Source organism: Lissotriton helveticus, chromosome 1_1 (genome assembly GCF_964261635.1).
Source record: "Lissotriton helveticus chromosome 1_1, aLisHel1.1, whole genome shotgun sequence".
Lineage (NCBI taxonomy): Eukaryota > Metazoa > Chordata > Amphibia > Caudata > Salamandridae > Lissotriton > Lissotriton helveticus.
In genome coordinates, this window is record NC_136057.1 from 847,396,702 (window position 1) to 847,418,471 (window position 21,770).

The 21,770-nt window shown below is 45.5% G+C and overlaps 1 protein-coding gene across 1 annotated transcript in view; it reads right to left on the reverse strand.

The window, feature by feature from the left end:
* Nucleotides 1–21,770, reverse strand: part of ALDH1L2 (aldehyde dehydrogenase 1 family member L2) — a 269,678-nt gene that overhangs the window by 86,406 nt on the left and 161,502 nt on the right. The window contains exons 8-10 of the mRNA XM_078675046.1: nt 18,608–18,733; nt 13,196–13,287; nt 2,995–3,139 (exon numbers count right to left, since the gene is read on the reverse strand). Coding sequence (XP_078531172.1) covers nt 2,995–3,139; nt 13,196–13,287; nt 18,608–18,733 — 363 coding nt within the window. The remainder of the gene's footprint in view (nt 1–2,994; nt 3,140–13,195; nt 13,288–18,607; nt 18,734–21,770) is intronic.

Genomic DNA, 21,770 nt, shown 5'->3' on the forward strand with positions numbered 1-21,770 from the left:
TTAGTACAACTAACTATATAGGAGCAATTTCAATGGTTTTTTAAATGCTAATTCCTAACTATATAAGGCCTGAAACCTATGGTTTTTTAAGTGAATTTGCAAGGTTTTTAAAATGCTAATTCCTAACTATATAAGGCCTGAAACCTATGGTTTTTTAAGTGAATTTGCAAGGTTTTTTAAATGCTAATTCCTAACTATATAAGTCCTGAAACCTATGGTTTTTTAAGTGAATATATATATATTTTTTTTTTTTTGTTCACCAAACGCCTAAGCATGCAGGGGCGCATCCACAGCAAGTCGGATCCATCTGGCTTGCTCTCCCACAGGTTTCGCCATCCGGCCGTTATAACCAAGACAAAAAACATGCAGAGCAGCTCCTTGGTGATTAGATTGCGACCTGACCGGTTTCGAAGCACTCGCTTCTTTTTCAAAGGTCTGTGTTCTGAAGGCAGTCTCAGGGAGCTCTGTTCTTTGGGTTAGTAGTTAACCTGGCAAGCCCCGCCCTTAGTGGGCCGCGCTATTATAACACGTCTTGCATTATGGAATTCGTAGTTCCTGAACAGAGTGTGGATAAATACCTATAGTAGGTCCCGAGTTACTGTCATAATTAAAACATTTAATACACCCTTAGTGGGCCCAGGAGCAGCTCCCATGTTCGCGTTGTGTCATCTTGCTTTGCCGCATACACGGTCTGGAATCGTTCCGACCTGCGGCCTCCTCTGGTTGCAAGGATGTTGCTGCCCCCCCGCGGCAAGGCTGCCGCGCCGTAATTTTGTTCACCAAATGCCTAAGCATGCAGGGACGCATCCACAGCAAGTCGGATCCATCTGGATTGCTCTCCCACAGGTTTCGCCATCCGGCCGTTATAACCAGGACAAAAACATGCAGAGCCGCTCCTTGGTGATTAGATTGCGACCTGACCGGTTTCGAAGCACTCGCTTCTTTTTCAAAGGTCTGTTTTCTGAAGGCAGTCTCAGGGAGCTCCGTTCTTTGGGTTAGTAGTTAACCTGGCAAGCCCCGCCCTTAGTGGGCCGCGCTATTATAACACCGGTCATGTCGCAATCTAATCACCAAGGAGCGGCTCTGCATGTTTTTTGTCCTGGTTATAACGGCCGGATGGCGAAACCTGTGGGAGAGCAATCCAGATGGATCCGACTTGCTGTGGATGCGCCCCTGCATGCTTAGGCGTTTGGTGAACAAAAATACATATATATTTACACAAACAAATACTCACACATTCACTGAAATAATCAAAGTATAAATAATGTTATAGTTAGGTGTTGAAATGAGTTAACAACTTAAGGTTTAAAAACCAAACAAAACTATAACTTGTGCCTCCGCCATGCACTGCTTATGACCTCACATGTCACATCAGCCATGAAATGTTAAATGACACCTTTGATGACATCTCAAATTACATCACTAATGACATCATCCAATGACCAACAGTTAGCTATATGCTTTTGATACTGGAAGGTATTCAGCAACCCACACCTAGACCCAATTTTTTTTCACATCGGTCGAGCTAATAGGCTTAACCGTTAACAACATGCAGGGCATAAAGCATAACTGTGAAAGCATCTGTATTTAGCAGATAGTATGCTCTTTTTTAAAAGGTATTCAGGTGAGTAAAGAAATGTGATGCCTCTGTAGACAATAATTTGACATCAATGTATTGAACCTTCAATATGGTTCAAAACAGTGTCTGGTCACTATTTACCTTAATGAGATGTACCTGTTAAATAAGACATCCGACACATAATTTTAAATCAACGACTATGCATCTCATCAATGCTTTAGCTACTGATCATGTGTTCTCCTTTATATCCTAATTAAAACCAGCCATAGTTTGTAACAGTACCTTACACATATTCCTGACATAAACAGAGTAGCACACACCATTGGAAAAACGCTTACAATCATACTGAGACTTGAACCACTTGTAAGTGAGTCACCCATACATTATACATTCTTCAGCAATGTATGATGCCTCTGAATTTTCAGTGAATGTCTGCAAATAAATACCTGCACCTTATAAATCTCCAGTTCATGTAGAAATTGTTGACAGCATTGCATCACAACTCTTTAATGTCAGCTTGTGCACAGAACTCGACAGGTGAATAATGTATTGAAAGGATGAGCTTTAGTTTTTCTCATATATTTTAGCAAAGCCAAACCATATGTAACATATGTCTGCAAACCGCACTAAATGTGCTCAGTCTCCACCTTCTTTAAATGAATTAGTGTTTGCACTTAAAACTGTGCACACATAACTTTTACCATATTGAATCAGATTTGTCCTCAGGACTACACTATTTCTATTTCGTATATGCACAAATGTGCATACATTCAATCAATGCTGTATATGTTTGTGGCCCTTTACTATCTACTTTGTTTTCTAAAATGATCTAGCGGTTTATAGAGTAATTTGAGGAGCAGTAGCTTGGACGGCATAATTAGTGATTTCCTTCAACATGTCATGTGTGGTGTAATAGGTGAGGTCTTAAGCAGTGCATGACAAGGGCGCCATGTGTTGGGATAGAGAACAGTTCCTCTCTTTGAGTAAGGTCAGGGGATGCAGTTGCTGAATGTGTCTGACTCAACTTGGATCAGATCTGATTATCTCATGACTGCTAATTTGCCTGAACATTTGTAATTATGTGAGCATAGAGAATATCATGCAAGTATGTAACTGTCTGAGTATTTTGCAAATGGGTGTACCACATGACTTCCCCGCATCTAAAATATGTAAGAAACATTTAGGCGTTGTATTGGTGAACAAAAAGATCTACCTGTGGTTGGTCTGAAAGAACAACATCTAACTCTTTCTACCCCACTCCTGCTGCTGAATCCCATTATAGCCCTTCCTGAAGAGCAGTCTGAGACAACTACATGCTGTGAACAGCACTTAACAAAAAAACGAAGACATAAAGAGAAGAATAATAGTTAAAACAGAGCTCAAGACAAATTGACTTTAAAGAGTCTTTTACTTACGTAATCCACAACAAAATCTTCTTTATCTTCACCCCTCAATTTCCGAACAACCATCTGTATAAAATCTTCGAATTTGGTTGCCATGTACACATCTTCATTTTGCAGCTCCAGCCCATCACACTGCTGTTTAATTTCCTCCACTAGCCTTCAAAGAACACAAGACAATATAAGGAATCCATTAACACAAAATGCATGTTTTTCTTATGTTTATCTGATTCACATAATACACCACAAACTCTGTAATGAATCATAACATACTGTTACATGCACCAAAAATGAAATAATGGTGTTTATAGCAGGAAGCAGATTTAAATGAAAGGTAATTCTCAGATATTTTAAAATTACAATGCAGTGCCTGACTGCATTATGCCACAAGGCTAAGATACTATTGTATGTAAAAGTACAGTATCAACCCTTGATACCCTTGTCAAATAGAAAAAAAAACAGTTTGACTGTACACAACTGAAAACAAGGAATACGTTTTTTTTGAGGAAATGATAGTAAACTTCCAATTAATCTTATTTGAGTTTGTAGTTATGGGGGTTTTGGGTGCAGAAAGGATGGGGGCTTAACCAATGTTAGCGCAGAAATTTGATAGTGCCATTTTAAATTTACATTGCAAACCAGCCATATTTGGGAACGTTCCTCACTTAGGTGACTTTGCTAATCTAGATTGGGCTAGTGGTTCACTGCTAGAGCCATGCAGCCTCTATCGTGGAAATAGAAGTCTTCAAGATGGGTGGGCTTTAAAAGAACTGTTCAGTTAATTCCCTATTCACTCCAAACATTTACTTTTACGTTTTGGAAAAGTGTAAAAATACACTTATTAAAATTGCACTTTGTGCCACACGATTGTAGAAGCAACCTCGGGAGCGAAATCCAACGATAATCCACACAGACCTTTGCAGGCTGTGTACATGGACAACGTACTCTGAATACCGCCATGTTCATACCAAGCAAAAATAAAAGGGGGCACAATACTCTTGTTATTTCTCCTTGAAACAAGGAAGGATAGATGTCTCTCACCACACACTTGTGCTTTTGCTTCTGTATGTACTAGCAAATACAGTTGTTTTGAACAGTAGCGGCCAGCATGGCTCGCAGGTGGGGGAGGCGTAGGGGTATGATGTCGCGGAGTATGGTGTTACGGGGGGTGTGGGGTCACACAGGGAGGGGTGGGGATCATAATTTTAAAAGAAATTAGAAATCTACGTTTCCGCCAGTTCTCGTGTCTTCACTGCTCCTGCTGTCTTGCTTTCCTGCCTCCAACAGGAACAGGAGGAAGGTGGCTAGGCTCCCTCCCCTAAGCCAATCACAACGCTGCAAGCAGCGTTGTGATTGGTCGGAAAGGCGACCAGCCAGGGGCTAATGGGGTGGGAATGTTATCCAAGGGCAGAGTGAGCCCGACTGGTTTGGGCAGCCTGAGAGGGCCGACCAAATAGTCTTTGCGCACTCAGGAGTGCTGCAAACCACTCCCTCTCTGCCCTGCTCAAAGAGTAGAGCAGCCCTCCCTCCCCGCATTGCGCAAACATAAAATGGTAATAACTAAAAGTTATTACCATTTTATGTTTTGGCTTTCTTGCACTGCGAGAAAGCAGTGGGGCGATGCTCCTCCGCCCTAGTTTTTGAATACACATACTTTGCACATATGTGAAATACAAATCGGTGGTCGTATAGTCATGTATTGGCACTCACTACTTTTTTTGTGACTCTTGCCTATGGTGTTCTGCTGGATAACTTTTTTTGAAGCCACAAAACGATTCTAAGATACGGGGCTAGTCTTTACTGTTCAAAAGCTTGAGACACTGTAGTGTAAGTTGCCATGACTTTTAGTCCTTTATTTGTTTCAATCTAAGTTCTTAACCCATGTATACTTAACTCACTATAGAACTGTTTATGCTTAACGACGTTATGTTCCATGTTCTGCTACCTCACTCTGGGAGTTCCAATGCTGCAGTTGGAAATCGCAGAACGAGGACCTTCTTGACGTGGGCTCCTTCCTTTTACCGCTAACGTTCATCAAAAGTATCTGTTCCTTCCTGAAAATATATTCTTACCAGACACTTACTAGTTTTATTTGGTTTCTTTCTTACGTACCACAATTTTAGTTACATTCGGTTATTACATTTATATTATTAACCTCCACATTGACTTGCCAACAAAAACAGTGCAAAACATTTTGTACTAACCAATATGGTTTATGTAGATATCACACAACGTGTTCAATGATGTCTCTGCTGATTTGATTTGATATCAACGGTCTATTTTCATAGCCAGATTTGTTTCACAAGTCTTTTTTGGTGTTATCCCAGAATGTTTTCACATAAGGCTTTTTGTTATGTCCTTTCTGCACCACAGCCCGTGTTATGCTTGAGGTTCATTGGTGTTTTCTATGTAAGCAAATTGGTTTCTCTTGAAGCTAGAAGTGATTTCTGGAAAGCTCTTCAGACACTTTGCGTTATTGAGGGCCACTGCGGTGTTAGAAGGGCTACTGTGGTGAATGGCTTGACGGGTCATGGAGTACGACGCAGCTTGTCCGTGCTCCAAGTCCCCGCATGCTTTAAAGCTAATTTTCTCCTGCTTTGCTGTACCTGACCATACCAGATTCACCTGCCGCGTTTCTCCAGAGGTCCCTGGAGCCTCAGGACTGGGTGATTGCAGCCCAGCAAAGTGGCACCCCGACGATGAGACGGCCTGCTCTGCTACCTGGCCTGGGAGTGCCCGCCATTTCGATCTCCTGGCTGCCGAGTGGATGAGGCATACCGCAGTGTACGGGTGAGTCTTCTTGCATCCCCTCTGTAGCCCCAGATTCCTAGGGCTGATTACTGAGGATGGGAGTGAGGTCACGAGGAGCTGCCTGTGGCGATTGCTAGCAAGTCTGCAACTTCCTGGCCTGCCATCTTGGGCAGCCATGCCGCAATGGGCTCCCAACTCATGGCTGCTATGGATCCCCGAAGCTGGTTGCTGATGGTAGGGGGGGCTGTAGTACGGGCAGCGGGGATGCTGGCCGGTGCCCCCTCTGGACACACACTTGTTTTAATTTTCTTATGTTGACTTCTCACCTATTTTTTCCGCGTTGTGTTATGTTCACCTTTTCCATGCGCCAGGACGCTCCTTCGCTGGAGCAGCTGTGCGCAAAATAAATGCAGCTAACATAACATAACATAACATAACCTCTGGCTGCTTGGCCTGCTTGCCAGTAGTGTTTTTAGGCAGTGGCTGGGCCCGCAGTGACGACACGCTCCAGAGCAGATGGATGCAGTCCTGACCTGTCACGTTGCAGATCCTTCCTGGCCTGCCCCAGGGACCCTGTGGCTGCTACCTTCGATTTCGCCCAGAATGAGTGAGAGACAGTACCTGGGGGTTGGCTGGACGAGTTCTTGCCTCTAACGGCAGGATCACTGTTGCAGCCCTGGACGCTGTGCTGTACCATCTAATGCATCTCTTTGGTGGGTGAGTAAATGATGTGTTCAACTGCTACATACTGTCCGGGGCTTCCTAGCTGCTTATTGCCCCTCCCGAGATGGCCTAAATCCCATGTAGCCCTAGGGGCGAGCGGCGGATACTCTGCGCCTTGCGGCGCATGGAGGGCAAAGCGCACCTGATAACCATCCTCTTCGTTTGTGACCTACTGTGTTATTGGGGAATCCCCAGAGGAGGTATAAAGTCTGGCCCCTACTGACTGTAGCAATCTACATGGAGCGTGAATGCATTGTGGGGTTTTCCTGGCCTGGCCCCCTAGACTGCCTCCGGGGGTAGTGGACCACCCTCTACTGGGTTCTACCGCACTGTGGATCCCCATATTTTCTATGCTGCATGCAGCTACAGACTTGTCTCTGAAGAGGTGCAGGCTTCAAGGGGTACAACTAAAGCACTCATCTAACTATTCTCTTCTTTTGCGTCATGATCTGCCCTCCTCCCCCACACTCTGGGTAAGACCAAGGAATGCTTCACCTGTTGACCAGCTTCATCTCTGCGGTTGCCCTCCTCTGCAGTTATCCATGGACTCCCAAGGCTCTCTATCATCTGCCTACTGTGGAACTCTGCAGCCTTATCCTTCATGAGCCTCCAAAGAATGTGCTGTTCTTTATTTATGGTCCAAATCGACCTTACAGACAATGGCTACTAAGGGGGAGTCCTCTGCACAAGCGCTTGAGGCTACAGCTGCGCAGCTGATCACCCAGGACTAAATGGCCCAATTCCTTAGCGGCATTAAGCATGGAATTGGATCCCTAAAAGCACACTTTGAAAGTTGCATGCAAGATCTGCACAGAGATATCACGGAAGTGGGGGCAAAGGACTTTGAGCGTACAATGGACTCCCGCACAGAGGATCAAGAGATGCCTATACGCCGTGTTACTGCCCTAGAGGACTAACATATTGAACTCCAAACCAATTAGGAAGATTTGAAGAACCGTAGCCACAGGAACAATCTCTGCATCCGGGGCGTCCCGCAGGGTGTGGGGGCAAGGGTATTGTGACTTTTACTACAGACTTCCTCTAGACTAATGGAGGGGACACGGGGGCTCAGCTATTGCTTCCAGAATGCGCTCACCAACTGGCAGCTATATCGGGTCAAAGAGATACTGCCCCAGACATCCTGACGAGAGTCCTCTTTTTTCGGGAGAAGGAGGCCTTTCTCAAAGCAGCTAGGGGTAAGGCTGACCTGGTCTTTCGAGGTCATACACTGCAGATTTTTCACGACCTCTCACCAATAACACTTAAAATCTAAGAGTTTTTAGGTCAATCACAGAGAAACTCAGGAAAACAGACCTCAAATATCAATGGACTCACCCTTTTGACTTCCTCTTCCAATTGAATGGTAAACAATGGCTACCTCACGGAGGCCAAATGTCTTCTGGGCCTTCTGGAGGGGTCGCCAGATAGAGGGACCTCGTTCCCGCCTACGGAGGGAAAAGACTAATGATGCCCAGAGTGAGGCACGGTTTGCAGAAGTGGTAGGGATCACCTGGGGAAGGAGAGACCTCTCCGTGCAGCAGAAGAGAATATAGTATCTCATCTTCAAAACATGAAGCAGGGATCATCAAAGCACTATGGCGCGCACAATTGAACTTTGCTTGAACAAGATGCTTCAAATTTAACATAGCCACCTGTTCATATTGTTATGCTAACCACTTTCCTTCCTCTGCAAGGCCTGTGGCCTTGGGCTGTACTTTTTATTCTTGTATTGCCATTTGCAGTATTCTTTGCTGTACTTCTAGAGTAGACATATAGACATAGATTACCCTATTGTTGGCTCCTCTTTGCCTGTCTGGCCTCTTCCTCCCTCTTGGGGTGCTTCTCCACCCGAGGGTACAGATCCGGAGAAATGTCCTCTTTGGTCCGAGGCTGGAGGGCCATGTTAGGCCCCATTGGCCAGTTATCTTTCTCTGGGTTTGTGGTTCGTCTTATCTGCCATGCCACATTGGTTCTTGGGGGGTAGGGTGGTGCAGGGAGGTGTACTTGGTCTGCGATTTTCACTTCCTCTGGCCCTGTCGGAGTACACTGGCAGGCCTACGACCACAAGCAGGCTACTGCATCTCCCTTTGCCCTCTCTTTTCGTTGCTAGATTATGGGAACCCTGAATAAATCTAAACTTCTCTCCCTCATTGTGAAGGGGTTTAACTCCCACAGAAAGCAAATACAGCTATGGCGCTACCTTCTCCACCATGCCCCAGACAATCTTCCTACAGGAGACCCACCTGTTCAAGGATGACTGCCCATCCTAAGTATCCTTCCCAATACTGGGCCTATACAGACACTAAAACACTAGGGGGGTATTTTCTTTAAGAGAGGATTTCATATTAAGTTGCTGTGCGTAGTTCAAGACCCTGGAGGGTGCTTCCTGATGGTGATAATAGAGCGGGAAGCATTATCCTTTCCTTTTAGAATGTGTATGCCCCTAACCAGGTGAGGGACTCATTCCTCCGTAAAGAACAGCTCATTCAGGCCCAGGGGGATGTGGTGTGGGGTGATTTTACCTTACTGTAGAAGCCCGCGTTAGACTGGAGTTCCACTTACTTTCAAGGCATGGGAGCCCTGTCTGCTCAGCTTAAGCGGGAGATCACAGACTCAGGCCTGGTTGATGCCTGGCGCTACCTACCTCCTGATGCCCAGGATTACTCCTTTTATTCACACATACATCAGTCGTATTCCTCAACTGGCAATGTGTTCCTTACTCATTCTTTCCTGCGCGGCCTGGTAACAACGATGATTTCCGGCATTCTATTTCAGACCACGTACACATAGAGCTGACCTAGCCCTCCCAGATGGGCACCCCAGATGCTACCCCTCGCTGGCGACTCCCACCTCAGCTATTACACAATCCAGTAGACAGGGCTGCCTTGAATGATGCGATTCTGGAATATTTCAAACTCAGCCCTCTACCGAACACCCCTCCTCATATGCTGTGGGATGATTTTAAAGCTACAATACGGGCGTCATTTACTCCATAGCGCTAGCACAAGAGCGTGAAGCATCCCTATTCGAAACCAAACTCACTGACTAGATTAAAACCCTGGAAGGACTAGATAAACACAAGCCTTCAAGCCTTAGCAAACGCCAGCTTGCGATACTTCGTGGACAATTGCGTGCAAACAGAGTTAAAGCTGAACATTCTCTCTTAGCCCTCAAGCAAAAATATTATGATGGGGGACAAGGGAGGGACCCTCTTGGCACGCCGTCTCCGCTACCAGTACGCTCGCCCCCATATTGCTAAGCTCCGCATGGCAGATTCGGGTTTTGCAGTCAGGAAAGTGGATAAGCAGAAAGCATCTCTATACGAGCGGGAGGGAATGCCTATCTTCAGGAGTGCCCGTGGACGCACCAAGGCTCACACCTCGCCTGAGACATGGAGACGCCCTTCACTGTGGTGGCACTTAGGAAAGCTCTGGGAGACATGTCAATGAGAAAGACCATTGGTCTGGATGGACTACCGGTTTCCTTTTTTAAAATCTTCTTCCCCACCTACAAGGACAACTTGCTCGAACTCTTCGATTCCTTTACCCACACTACTGGGCTTAGGCCTACGATGTTGGTGGCAGATATTTCCCTTATCCCTGAACCAGATAAGAACACCACCCTCTGCCCCTCCTGTCAGCCCATAGCACTATTAAATACAGACTCTAAGCTTTTTACTGAAATGCTGGCTAACATCCTAGAGCCCCTCCTACCAGGGCTGATTGACCCTGACCAGGTGGGCTTTATTCAACATTGCCAGGCCCCAGACAACACCAGGCGCCTTACCCCTTAATTGAAAAAGCACATATTCACAATATCCCTGCCCTTCTCCTGTCTTTGGATGCAGAGAAGATGATTGATCGGGTCAGTTGGGATGTTCTGTGTGCTGTCCTCATAAGATAGGGCTAGGTACGGTTATGGTTAGTAAGATCATGGCTTCCTATACCGCACCGACGGCCGCTATTCAGGTTAATGGTCAATCTACAGAACTTCATCCCAATACAGCAGGGCACCCTACAGGGATTTCCACTGCTCCCCTACTTTTTGCTTTAGTTGTTTTACCACTGGTGATTCACCTTCGCTGGGCATCAGATATTGCGGGCATTCCTTTTGGGGGGACAGGACCATAAGGTTCTGCTTTACGTGGATGTTCTCTTGCGGACTCTGACTGAGCCAACCACCACCCTCCCTACAGTAGTACAGAAGCTGCAGGAGCTTAACCTTCCCATTTAGCCACAGCATCTGCCAGCTTTACGTGAACTAGCTACGTTCCATTGGGCAGAACACTCTATTCGATACCTAGGGCTTACTGTCACAGGTTCCTAACAGACATGGACCCGCCCTAACTAGTTCACTTTTCATAGGGCCATCTTGGAGGTTTTGGATCGGTGGAAACCTGTGCACATTTGCTTGCTGGGCCGGGTGAATGTGGTTAAGATGAACATTTTGCCCCATTTACTCTACCTGTTCCAGGCTCTATCCACCTCTATTCTGGCTGAAGATATCTGCCAATTGCAAAGAAACCTCTGTGCCTTCATATGGAACAGTAAGCAGCCCTGCACCTCCAAAGCCGTCCTTATACTGCACAGGAACCTGGGGGGTCTGGCATGTCCCAATCTTCTCGACTATTATTTTGAAGCTCATTTGTGGCATATTTTCGAGTGGGTTATCAGAGAAAGCGAGAAGCATTGGTTCCATATGGATCATGCAGTGGCCTGTAGGCCTCTTTGAGACCTAGCATGGTTGCCAAGGTGCCACCGTCCCCAAAGTGGTCACCTTGCAACCCATACTATGATGATGCTGGAGATCTGGTATAGGGTGGCAGTGGAGTATAACTTAGCCTCCTTTTCCTCCCTGAATACTCTTATTGTGCGTAACCTGGATTTTATACCAGGGCTGCGTCTAGGTTCCTCCCCCGCTTGGGAGAGAGTTATCCCCCTAATGTCGAGGAGCGATGCTAACACTCATACCCTTGGAGAAATTAGTTTGTCAATTTGAGGGCTCTAGGAGTCTGATTTCCAAAACCTATAGTATCCTCCAGCAGTCTCACCACCCATATCAGATAAAATGGGAATCAGAAGCTGGGAGCTGCTGTGGTGAGAAATCTCCAAGACACACATAGAAGCATCTTGCACCAAGAGACTGCTTACCAACTGATGTACTAATTGTATTACACTACACCTCTGCTCGCTGCTTACCATGTTCCCCATGGCTTCCGCAGCCTGTTGGAGTTGAGCGGCACAGGGGGGTAACTGCGACCATATCTGGTGGAAATGTCCCCAAATGACAAATTGTTTTTGTAAAGATGTCCTGGGACACATTAAAAATACCATAGAGTTTCCGATCCCGGCAGACAGCATGGTCATATAGGGCCTTCGTGTGACTACACTTGAAAGCATGACTCATGCTGACTGGCACCTAATCCATCATATGACAGGGGAAGCCAATTAATAGTCTTGGCTTGGAAGACTCCTGCTTTCCCTCCTGTGGCCTCCTGGTTCACCAGACTTTGGCATACGTTAGTGATGGAACACCTATCCCGTAAGCTTTCTCTCCTCTCCTCGATTACCTGTCATGGTTGGAACACCTTTACTTCCAGACACCTAAACTGCGCTCTTCACCTGTTTGACTAACCCTCTTGAGGGGGAGAAGATTGTTTTCCTTACACATGTCGCTCTCTGCAATCGGATATGCCCATGACCACCACCCCTGGCACACCCCCACATACATAGTCCCTTTTTCCCAGACCTCCCCAGACCTCTGACCTTTAGCTCCGGCCCACCCCCTGCCCTCTAGCAGCATTGTTTGCTTTTTTCATCGGCTTATCATGTACGGATCGCTCTCCCCTTCCTTACAGTTCTTACCCATTGGATTCCGCATCCCCCCTCTTTGGAGGGGAATTTAGTTTTTTTTCGGTTTGTTTCTTTTATTTAGCGACTAGTCTAGGCCTGCAGAGACAGCATTGCTGCCCTTGCATTTACCAGTCAATGGAGGAACGAACTATGTGTGAGCTTAAGTTAGAATCCTTCCTTGACTGCCAGGCTGGTAGCGTAATGGCTAAGACCTGCCTTATTTATTGTGTTCTACTACGTACCTTGCAAGGACCTACGTATATGTACCATATTGCTGTGGCTATTTGGAACTTTGTAGACAATGCTCCCTTCCTATCTCTGATTTCCATACATCTCCCCTCACGCTTGCTTCTGGAACTATGAAGTAGTCAAAATCCATACCTCTCTTGCTTTACCACATTGCTGTTTTTTTTATACCTGTTTTATTTGGCCGATGTCTATACATGCTGTTGTTGAAATTCAATAAAATGAGTATGAGCACAAAACAAAGAAGGTCTACTGAGGTCTGGCTAGATACAACTACTTCCTGCTACAAACGAACACTCCTTCTCAGAATCCACATTTTGCGCGTGCCATCTTCAGCCCTTTGCCAAGGGCATTCTCCAGTCAATATTTACACACCTATTTAATTCAGCAGTGAATGCCCTTGATAATGAGCTAGAGAGGAGGGGGCGGGCGTGTACATGACCACAGTAAATGTTTATTTTGTGCTGTACATGGCAGATAATGTTTATACCACTACCTTACCTATAATATTGATATAACAGCCGTTAATCAAGGGCCCTCCTTTTTACAGAGAATTTTATAGCGTTCTGGGATATAACACTATCAAGATCTTAGAACTACATCAGCAGTGGCTGCACCTTCAGCAATCAACTTTTAAAGATTACCTGACCACATCCATAGAAGCAGCTCCGGATTTGAAAAAGTCTGTGGAATCTTCAATCACAGCAACATTACTTAAAATGCCTTTCCAAATTGACTAGAGTGCAATACAGAAAAAAACAAGACTTCAAATTAAACAACGAAGCATCCTCGAGAATACAAGATAATTTCTCTTGTCGAAGAGAACAACCTTAACATTAAAATGTAAGCCATTTAAATTTGACCTTTCGTTTTGTGTAGTACATAAATATGAACAAATCTGTTGTTTAGTTTTAAGCGTCACTCCATCCCTCCTCCTTACAGTGTAAATTTCAGAAAAATAGCATGAAATGTACAAAACAATGAGCAGCTGGAAGGTCAGTACAGACTCTTGGGCACTTGTTCGAGCGTGTACTGCCAAGCCACGGCCAGCTGAGACCCTTAGCAGCTGCTCAAAGAAGCCATATACATTTTTCTGTCTGAAAAAACGGGGTAGATTTAACGCTTCGCTGTGCATATGGCTTCCTACTCTCGTATAACCTTGAGCTGGGCGCAAAGTTACGTCTTCCAAACTATGCTATGTATTCTACTGCACTGAACAGGTGAAATATGCCTGTCGAGTTTAGACAGGTGTAGGAAAACGGTAAAGCTTTTACACCACCCTAGCTACAGCCCTTTATTTCTTGTGCTTTTTGCGTATCCAGTTTTGAGCTCACTTAAATGGCCTCCCACAGAAGCTAAAAGTATCTGCACCCTGCATAAGTCACTCCACTCTGGAACTTGGTACTTCCTTTCCCAGAACAGGTCATCTCACAAGGTCAACCATTTTCCCTTCCTCGTCATCGTCCTTACAAACATGAGCTATGGTCTAGTGCACAAAATTCACACATCTAAACGAAAAGTCATAGCTGTCCTTTCCAACATGGCCAGCACAGAAAGTTGATACTGTGTATACCCAGGGCTCGACTGGCTATACCGAAGATCGGGCATTTCCCCGGGAGGCTGGGGGCCGGATTTGCAGTGACAGGGAGCGGTGTTGCAGCAGTGTTGCAATATCGGCCACCCGTTAGAAAATCAGCAAGCAAGCGTTTCCAGTCTCCCAGGGCCAGGCAGTTGTTCTCCAGGGGCTGGTCCGAGAAAACTGCCAGGGCGGCTTTGGGTTCCCTGTGTATATCATATAGGAAGAGCTAACCTATGACTGGCTGCATGCTGTTTTTTTGCTCGGTGTCGGACTTCTCCCACACAAAAGCCAAGTATTTTATCATGATATATTTGTATTCTTGTGATCTTATCTGTATATTTTTTAATGCATGGATAGGCCTGCCTTAGTTGCCACTTTAACAAATGTCGGTGTGCGCTGTCTGGAGCGCTGCTCAGCACGCGGCCCCAGCACTCGCTTCCCACTTGGCTCTGCCCATTCGGCTAGGCAGCGTCCAAACATTGAAATTCTGTCTTAAAGATATTATTGAATGTAAATGAAGGTAATGCAGGGTAATGTTAATTTCAACTTAACAGGACAGCAATGCCTGAGTTCAAGATAGCGGCAGCACCGAAATATTCCTGCATGCTGCAATGGGTTGCCTGGCAACCTGATAACGCGGGAAGTGCAGCTTGCACTTTAGTTATGGCTAGCAGTTTCTTTGAGTCAGTGTATCAAAGCAGCGCCTCGGCATTGGTTATTGTTATGGACTAGTTCAGGAGATCAAGCTACCCCAGTTGGGGGCTTATGTGGATCCAATCCCTGATATGTAACTCCTTTAAGGAAAGATTATTAAAGCTGTGGAAGCAGCTTTTGCCACTCATGAGGGTTGGACTGCAGATAACGTGCCTAGTGTATCTGCTCCCTAGGACATACACTCAGATCATTACAAAGAGGAGGAGCAGATACATTGAAGCCACAGATTTGAGGGAGTTGGTTGCCCATTTGAATGAAAATCTCTCTTTTCCAGAGGCTCCTGTTCAGATGGAGGACAACGATTTTTTCCTGCCAGTACATAAAAAAATAACCCGGCTCCTTGGCTACGCATAAGGCCATTAGAGGCTTACTATCCAGAGAATGGGTGGATGTGGAAAAGACTCATTTCCCAAGGTTCCTGGTGAAGTGATACCTCTTGAAAAATGTCCTGAGGAGTTCCCCTCTTCCATTAAAGTTGACTCATTAATGGAAGGACCATCAATAAGCAAAACAAATACTTCAGAAGATGCAGCTCCCCTGTCCCGGTCGATAGGAAGGTGGAAGGACCAATAGAAAGACCATTTGCAGTCTCCAAGTTCACTCTCAGAGCAGGTACATATGCAACTTACACGATCCAGTCTCTTCTGCCGACTTGGCACTAGCAAAAGAATTACATCAAGGAAAAGATGGTACTTTCAGGCAATCACTGGTGGAGTGTCAAGTCAGTTTTTTTTCTGACATCACCTTCAACACCCGGTCTGCTGGAATGGTGGCCTATGGTTCATCTATCACAGGCAGACGCCACATATGGATGCATTCCTGGAAGGCAAGCAAGTCATAGAAGACATTTGTTAGTCATCTTCCTTTTTCTGGAGTGAAGCTTTTTAGTCCTAAATTGGAGGCGCTTAGTAAAAAAATTCTAATTCTGATGAGACCTCCTTCAAAGGGAAGAGGTTTTAGCTTCTCCTATTGGGATGTGGCCTTTGGTGACAAATCACAGCAGCAGCCAGCTATGCCACCAACCACTCCAGCAGTATCTAAGTCCTGACTGTGTCAGGGGGCATGGAAGGCGGAGCTTCCAATGGCACAGGCATCTTCTGTTCATGTTTCCCTCCCTTTTCCTTTGATCAACAAGGTACTGTAGAAAAAGAGAGCGGAGAGGGCGGAGAAACCAATTTTTGTCCCTGGTTCCCTATCCTATCACAGCGAGCAGTCCAGTGTCCATGGATTTTTCCAGTAATCCCCTTGGCTCTGAGATGTCCTCTGTTACCAGAGGAACCTCGATGGGACCTGTCGCTAGGGCATCTGAAATTAAGAGATTGAGACCTATGGAATTTGGTTGCTTTTTGCAGTTACTGCTCTCCTTCCAAAATTCCAGAAAGGGGAGTACTTAATAGGTGTACGAGAGACACTGAAAGAACTTCTCTGGATGGTGTAATTTGTGGAATTTTCTTTCCTCATCGTGTGAGGGAGGGAAAGTTCTTGAATTTTTAATGGATGGTTTCCTCTTGGCCTTTGCTCTTTCTACTCTCAGAAGTCAATGGGCAGCCACCAAGGCCAACAGGGGTTCTGGAATATCTCAGTTCTATCCTCTAGCTTCTTGTCTTCTTATAAGTTTCCAGCTTAAGAGGCCGGTCATCCAATCCCCGGTCCCTTCATGGGATCTGCGCCTCCTTCTCAATATTCTTCATGAGTTTCCCTTTAAACCTCTCTCTTCTATCTCCTTGAAGGTGTTGACACTAGATGTCTTCTTTTTGGTGGCTATAATATTGGGTTGAAGATTAGGAGAAATAGGTGCTCTTCTTTGTGTCTGCCCATTTATCAGGATTTTTGCCTGTCATTCTCAGGTCAGATCCAAATTTCCTTCCAAAGATCTCCTCTACATTCCATTTATCTCAAGACTTGATACTTCCTGTTTTTTTTCCTTGACTATCTTTAGATCAGGAGATCCTTAGACTTACACAGAGCAGTATCAATGTAGCTGGAGAAAACAGCTTTCTGTAGAGAAGTGGATTTCCTATTTGTAATATTTGATTTAGCTAACAAAGGTCACTGTCAGACGACTGCCACTTTAAGTCATTGGATAAGAATGGTTGTTTCCTTACCAATTAGAAAGTGGGAGTGTCTTTGCCCTCCGGTGTACAGGGCTGCACCACCAGAGGAATGTCTTCTTCTTGGGCGGCATTCTAAGGGACCCTCCCTATGTGACATTTATACTGCAACTACCTAGTAATCACTGCACTCCATCTCCCATTACAGATTGAGAATCAGAGATGTGTTTTCTTCTTCACTTGGACTGTGGCTCTTTCTGTGCTCCAATGAGATATTTTTTGTTGGATAGCACAATATGAAATAAATCCACTGTGGTGTTGCAGTATTAAGGCTCTATTGTGATTTATATAAAGCAATTTATTTCAGTTTAATGACTTGAGTATATGCTTATTCCTGTAACGACGGAGACGAGGACGATGGATGAGGACAGTAATACCGCGAGTACTTACTGGTAATCTTCATTACTCTAAGTAGCAGTCCTAGGTTTCCCCCCTTTCTTCCTGATTTGAGGAAAGGTAGGGGAAAAACAATTCTATTATTTGACTACTTGGTAATATCAGGATGCAGTCACAGACTAGCTACTCTTATACGGTCTACACAGTATCAAATTCTTGTGTTAGTCATGTCGGGAGGGGCACTTGTGAACTTTCTCTTTATGAAATGAAAAAACAAACACTTACCTGGGCCGGCCGGCGTCTCTCATCTGTCCTCTTCTTCCTGTCTGCACCGGCAGGAAGCCGCAAGGAGCAACCGGGCTCACTGCCTCCTCATAGCCAATCAGAACTAAGCAATGCAGCGTTGTGATTGTTCTGAGTGCCATGGTTCGGTGCTCAGACGAGGACTGTGAGGCTTTGCATGGATCTCACCAGGCTGTCTAAAGCAAGCCTGGTGGGGGAAATGCACAGTGCGCAGGACTGTTTGACCGGCCCCAGAGAGTCAGCTAAGCAGTCATGTGCACTTAAGGAGTGCAAAGCACTCCTCTCCCTGCTCTGACCAGCCCTGCCCCTCCTGACTTCAATAGGAAAAATAAAATGATAATAACGATATGTTATTATTATTTTATTTTTCCTTTTGAGCAGTCGGGCAACGCTTCTCTGCCTTAGAGCAGGAGCCGCCACGGAGTACAGCTGCTATACAGAGTAATCTTTGTCTTTATTAGTTACAAGTAAACATAAGGAAAGAGAACAGTAGAAGGACCTGCTCAGACTGTTTTGTTCACTACCAAACTTTCAGTCCTCTCATATACTGGCATCCACAACTTTCCATCTAGCATCACAGCTGCAATGCTGAACACGACAGGCAGTAAAAAACAGAAAAGCAAAATATCTCTTCCACCTATGAGGAAAACAACCAAATATGCAGAACACCACGCTCCATAAAAACAATTAAATGGAAAACCTATCATCACAAAGCTAACTGTACTCTTGCTATTCCATTGAAAAAAGCGTGGGACACACTTATAAGGATTTATCTAAGTACAACACTGGAAATTGTGTTTAATAATACCAGTAACTTTCTTCAAATTACCTAGCCTATAATTATTTGATACGTACAAATGTCAGTATCAGTAAGGATTGTTTCTTTTGCAATGTAGTCCACTAAAAAATTAATGTTTTTTAAAACTGACAAAATATGTTTTTCAATACCATATTGAACATGCAACACAATTTAATAACATTAGCTTAATGTGTTCTGTTATGTATAAATGTACCTTGATTTTAAGCGCCACATTATGTTCTTCCTCTGTGAGCTCTACTGTAGTTGTTTCACCAGTGGAGAAGTATTTGGATGCAGGAATCATTCTTCCATCTTCAAATTGAAGGTTTCTTACCATGAGCTGAGAAAAAGGAAATTTAGAATGATCATCCACACAAATAAAGAAGGATATTGTTAGGTTGCCCCGTCACAAGCTGTATTAAAAGTGTTATGTCTATCTGTCCGGACAATGTTCATTTACTTAGACCTTCCTCCACGTGTGCCTCTTGCACATTTCATCAGTCGAATATTTCTAAATGGGCCACAGTTCAGAAGACCAGAAGGGATAAAGGATGTATCTCTATCACTAGAGGGTTTCAGGATTACGAATAAAGATGATGGTGCATGCCTTGATGCTTGCCAAGATGGCCGCATGTTAGAAATCGGGGTCTCTCGTTGGCAGTGGTTTGCACCTTTGTCCTAGTTGGGACCCTTGCTTCTAGTCAGCGTAAGGGAGTTATTTCCTTAGACAACCCCTGGTCACCCCCTTGGTGACTTGGTACAAGCAGACAGGCTCATCTCAGAGGCAGTGTGTAAAGAATTTGTGCACACATACAGTAACACAGTGAAAACAATACAAATGGACATCAAACCAGTTTAGAAAAATTGGAAATCTTTATCCAAACAAAACAAAACCAAAACGACAAAATTTCACCATACATATATCAAGATAACATCAAAAATAGGTTATTCTAAAAAGATAAAGCTTGTAGCAACAAATAGCTCCTCCTGGGGCTATTACAACGTTGTGACAGCTGTAAATCCCAAAGTACAGCGCCGACCACGAGGTGCGTGGCGTCGGGCCCGGAGTCACACCGATCCCAAAGAACAGTAAACAGTACCTTGGTAAACGATGAAAACAAAGACGGTGCATGGCGTCGGGGAGGTGATGCTTCATTGGCATCAGGCGGCGTCAGTTCTTTATGACCACAGGAAAGGTGAGGCATTGGTTGCTTACTGCGATGCAGGAGAGGTGAGGCATCAGTTCCTTACTGTTGCTGGGGAGGTGATGTCACAGTGTTGTTGAGGAGTCGGTTCCTTATGACGAAGAAGGATTGATGGATTCGGAAGGTCCCCTTACGTCAGGTATCAGCTTGGTGATGATGAAGCACCAACGTCGGTGAGATCGGGCTGTGGTTCAAGTCGGGGCGGTGTGTTGTGAGTGTCACAAGCAGTGCCCTCAGCTGCGGTGCAGGCAGCGGCCTTCGCACCTTCTGAAGAGGACGCCGCTTTGCGGTCCGTGTAACCGCTCACGAATCAGGACTGCCCCTGGCATCTACTCGTATCCCCTGTCTGGAGTGAACCGATTGTCCTGAGAGCCATTACCCCTTTAGTTCAAGGGTCCACCTCGCTGTCCCTCACTGACGGAGAATTAAGCATATCTACCAAACTCACGAAGACCCTACTTGAGCCCCACTATCCGTGGACGCAGATCTGGACCCTAAAACCCAGGGGTGGCCCTTGAGCTGGAGCGACCAACAGATGCCAACCAAAAACCTTTATCCTTAACGGAACAGCTGTATAATAAAGGAACCCCTCCCCTCGTGATATATCCGGCCCCACCCTCCCCGTCCCAGAACTACCCATCCCATGGGCCCCTTGGAAACTGGAACCGCTCCTCGGGGAAACTAAAGGGGAAGAAAAATCATCCGGAGGCTGCTCTTCTAATCTGCCTAGTGCTTCCCCCTCCAGTTGAACCAGTCACTACCCGAAGTTGTGACCTCTCTATGTAATCGCGCACCGTGTGTGTTAAATCGTGTACTTGTCCCTGCCCCCCATGGCCCTTCTCGCCCTGATGAAGGTGCTGCCTAAATAGGCTTCGCATCGAAACGCGCGTTGGCGTGACCCATATGGATGGCACCTATGTAACCCATGTTTTACCATCTTGTGTACCCTATGTTGCCTCCACAGTACTATCTCAGTCCTAGCAGCCATTGTTAAATCTGTTCTGCAGGCTGCCATGCATCATTATTATTGTCTGTGTGTGAATGTGTAAAAATAGTGTATTCATTGAGGTTGTGAGTGAGAATATTTGCAGTGGATGACTGTGGGAGTGTGTGGGACTTGAATAGATGTATGTCATTGTAAATATTGTATAGCACCCTATTTTTCAGATTCCTAATGAACTGGCATTTTATATGTTTTTCCTAGCTCCTATGTTAAAAATGTTTACACCAAATCCAGCTTAATTAATGATCAATAAAATATATATTTTCCCTAAAAGGTGTATGTCTATCTGTGCCCGCTCTGATATGTAACATCTTGTCACCCTTGTTTAAATGTAAGGATCCCCTAGTGAGACCTTTAAATTGACCCTGGCAGGGTTTCCTGTTCTATTCAGCGGCCTCAGTAACCATGTCAGTTGGTACGGTGGAGCGACGGCAGGCACCGGGGCGGTGCGTTGTGCACTTCACGAACGGTGCCCACAGCTTCGTTGCAGGTCAAGGCATCGCTCTCCAGCGTTGGTGTTGCTATTTCCCTCTGTGGCAGCTGAAACAGCAGTTCCAGGTGCAGGAGGACAGAGGCCATGAAGTCTTTGTGTCAGTGAGGCTTCGGAACATGAGGCAAGCTCTACACCAAGCCCTTGGAGATCTTCTTCAAGCAGGATACACAGCATACAGCAAAGTCTTGGTCCACTCCTTGGCAGAAAGAGCCACTGAAGGCCAACCCCACATAGCACACAGCAAAGGGGCAGTACTTCTCTTTCAGCTTTCCCACCTATTCTCCTTGTCAGAGGTTCCTCTTGAGTCTAGAAGTAATCTAAAGTGCTGAGGTCTGGCCCCCAAAATTTATACTCCATTTCGCTTTATTCTCTTGTGGCAGAGAGGCTCTGTGCTCAGTCCAAACCAGTTCGGTCCTTCCTGGCAGGAGATGGAGACCGCATTGTCGAGGGCAGATCAAGCCTATTCAGGTGCAGGGAAATCTCCCCCCACTACACTAAATTCAGCCCATTCTACTCAGCCCAGCCCTAACTCATCCAGGAAAGGCCAACACACCTCAAACCCCCCCCCCCCTCCCCACAGTGGCTGACTGAATTGAATGCATAGCCCCAGCCTCTTACACTCCAAATCCAGACAGTTAATCCACAAACCAGAAGAGGAACACATGGGAAACCTACT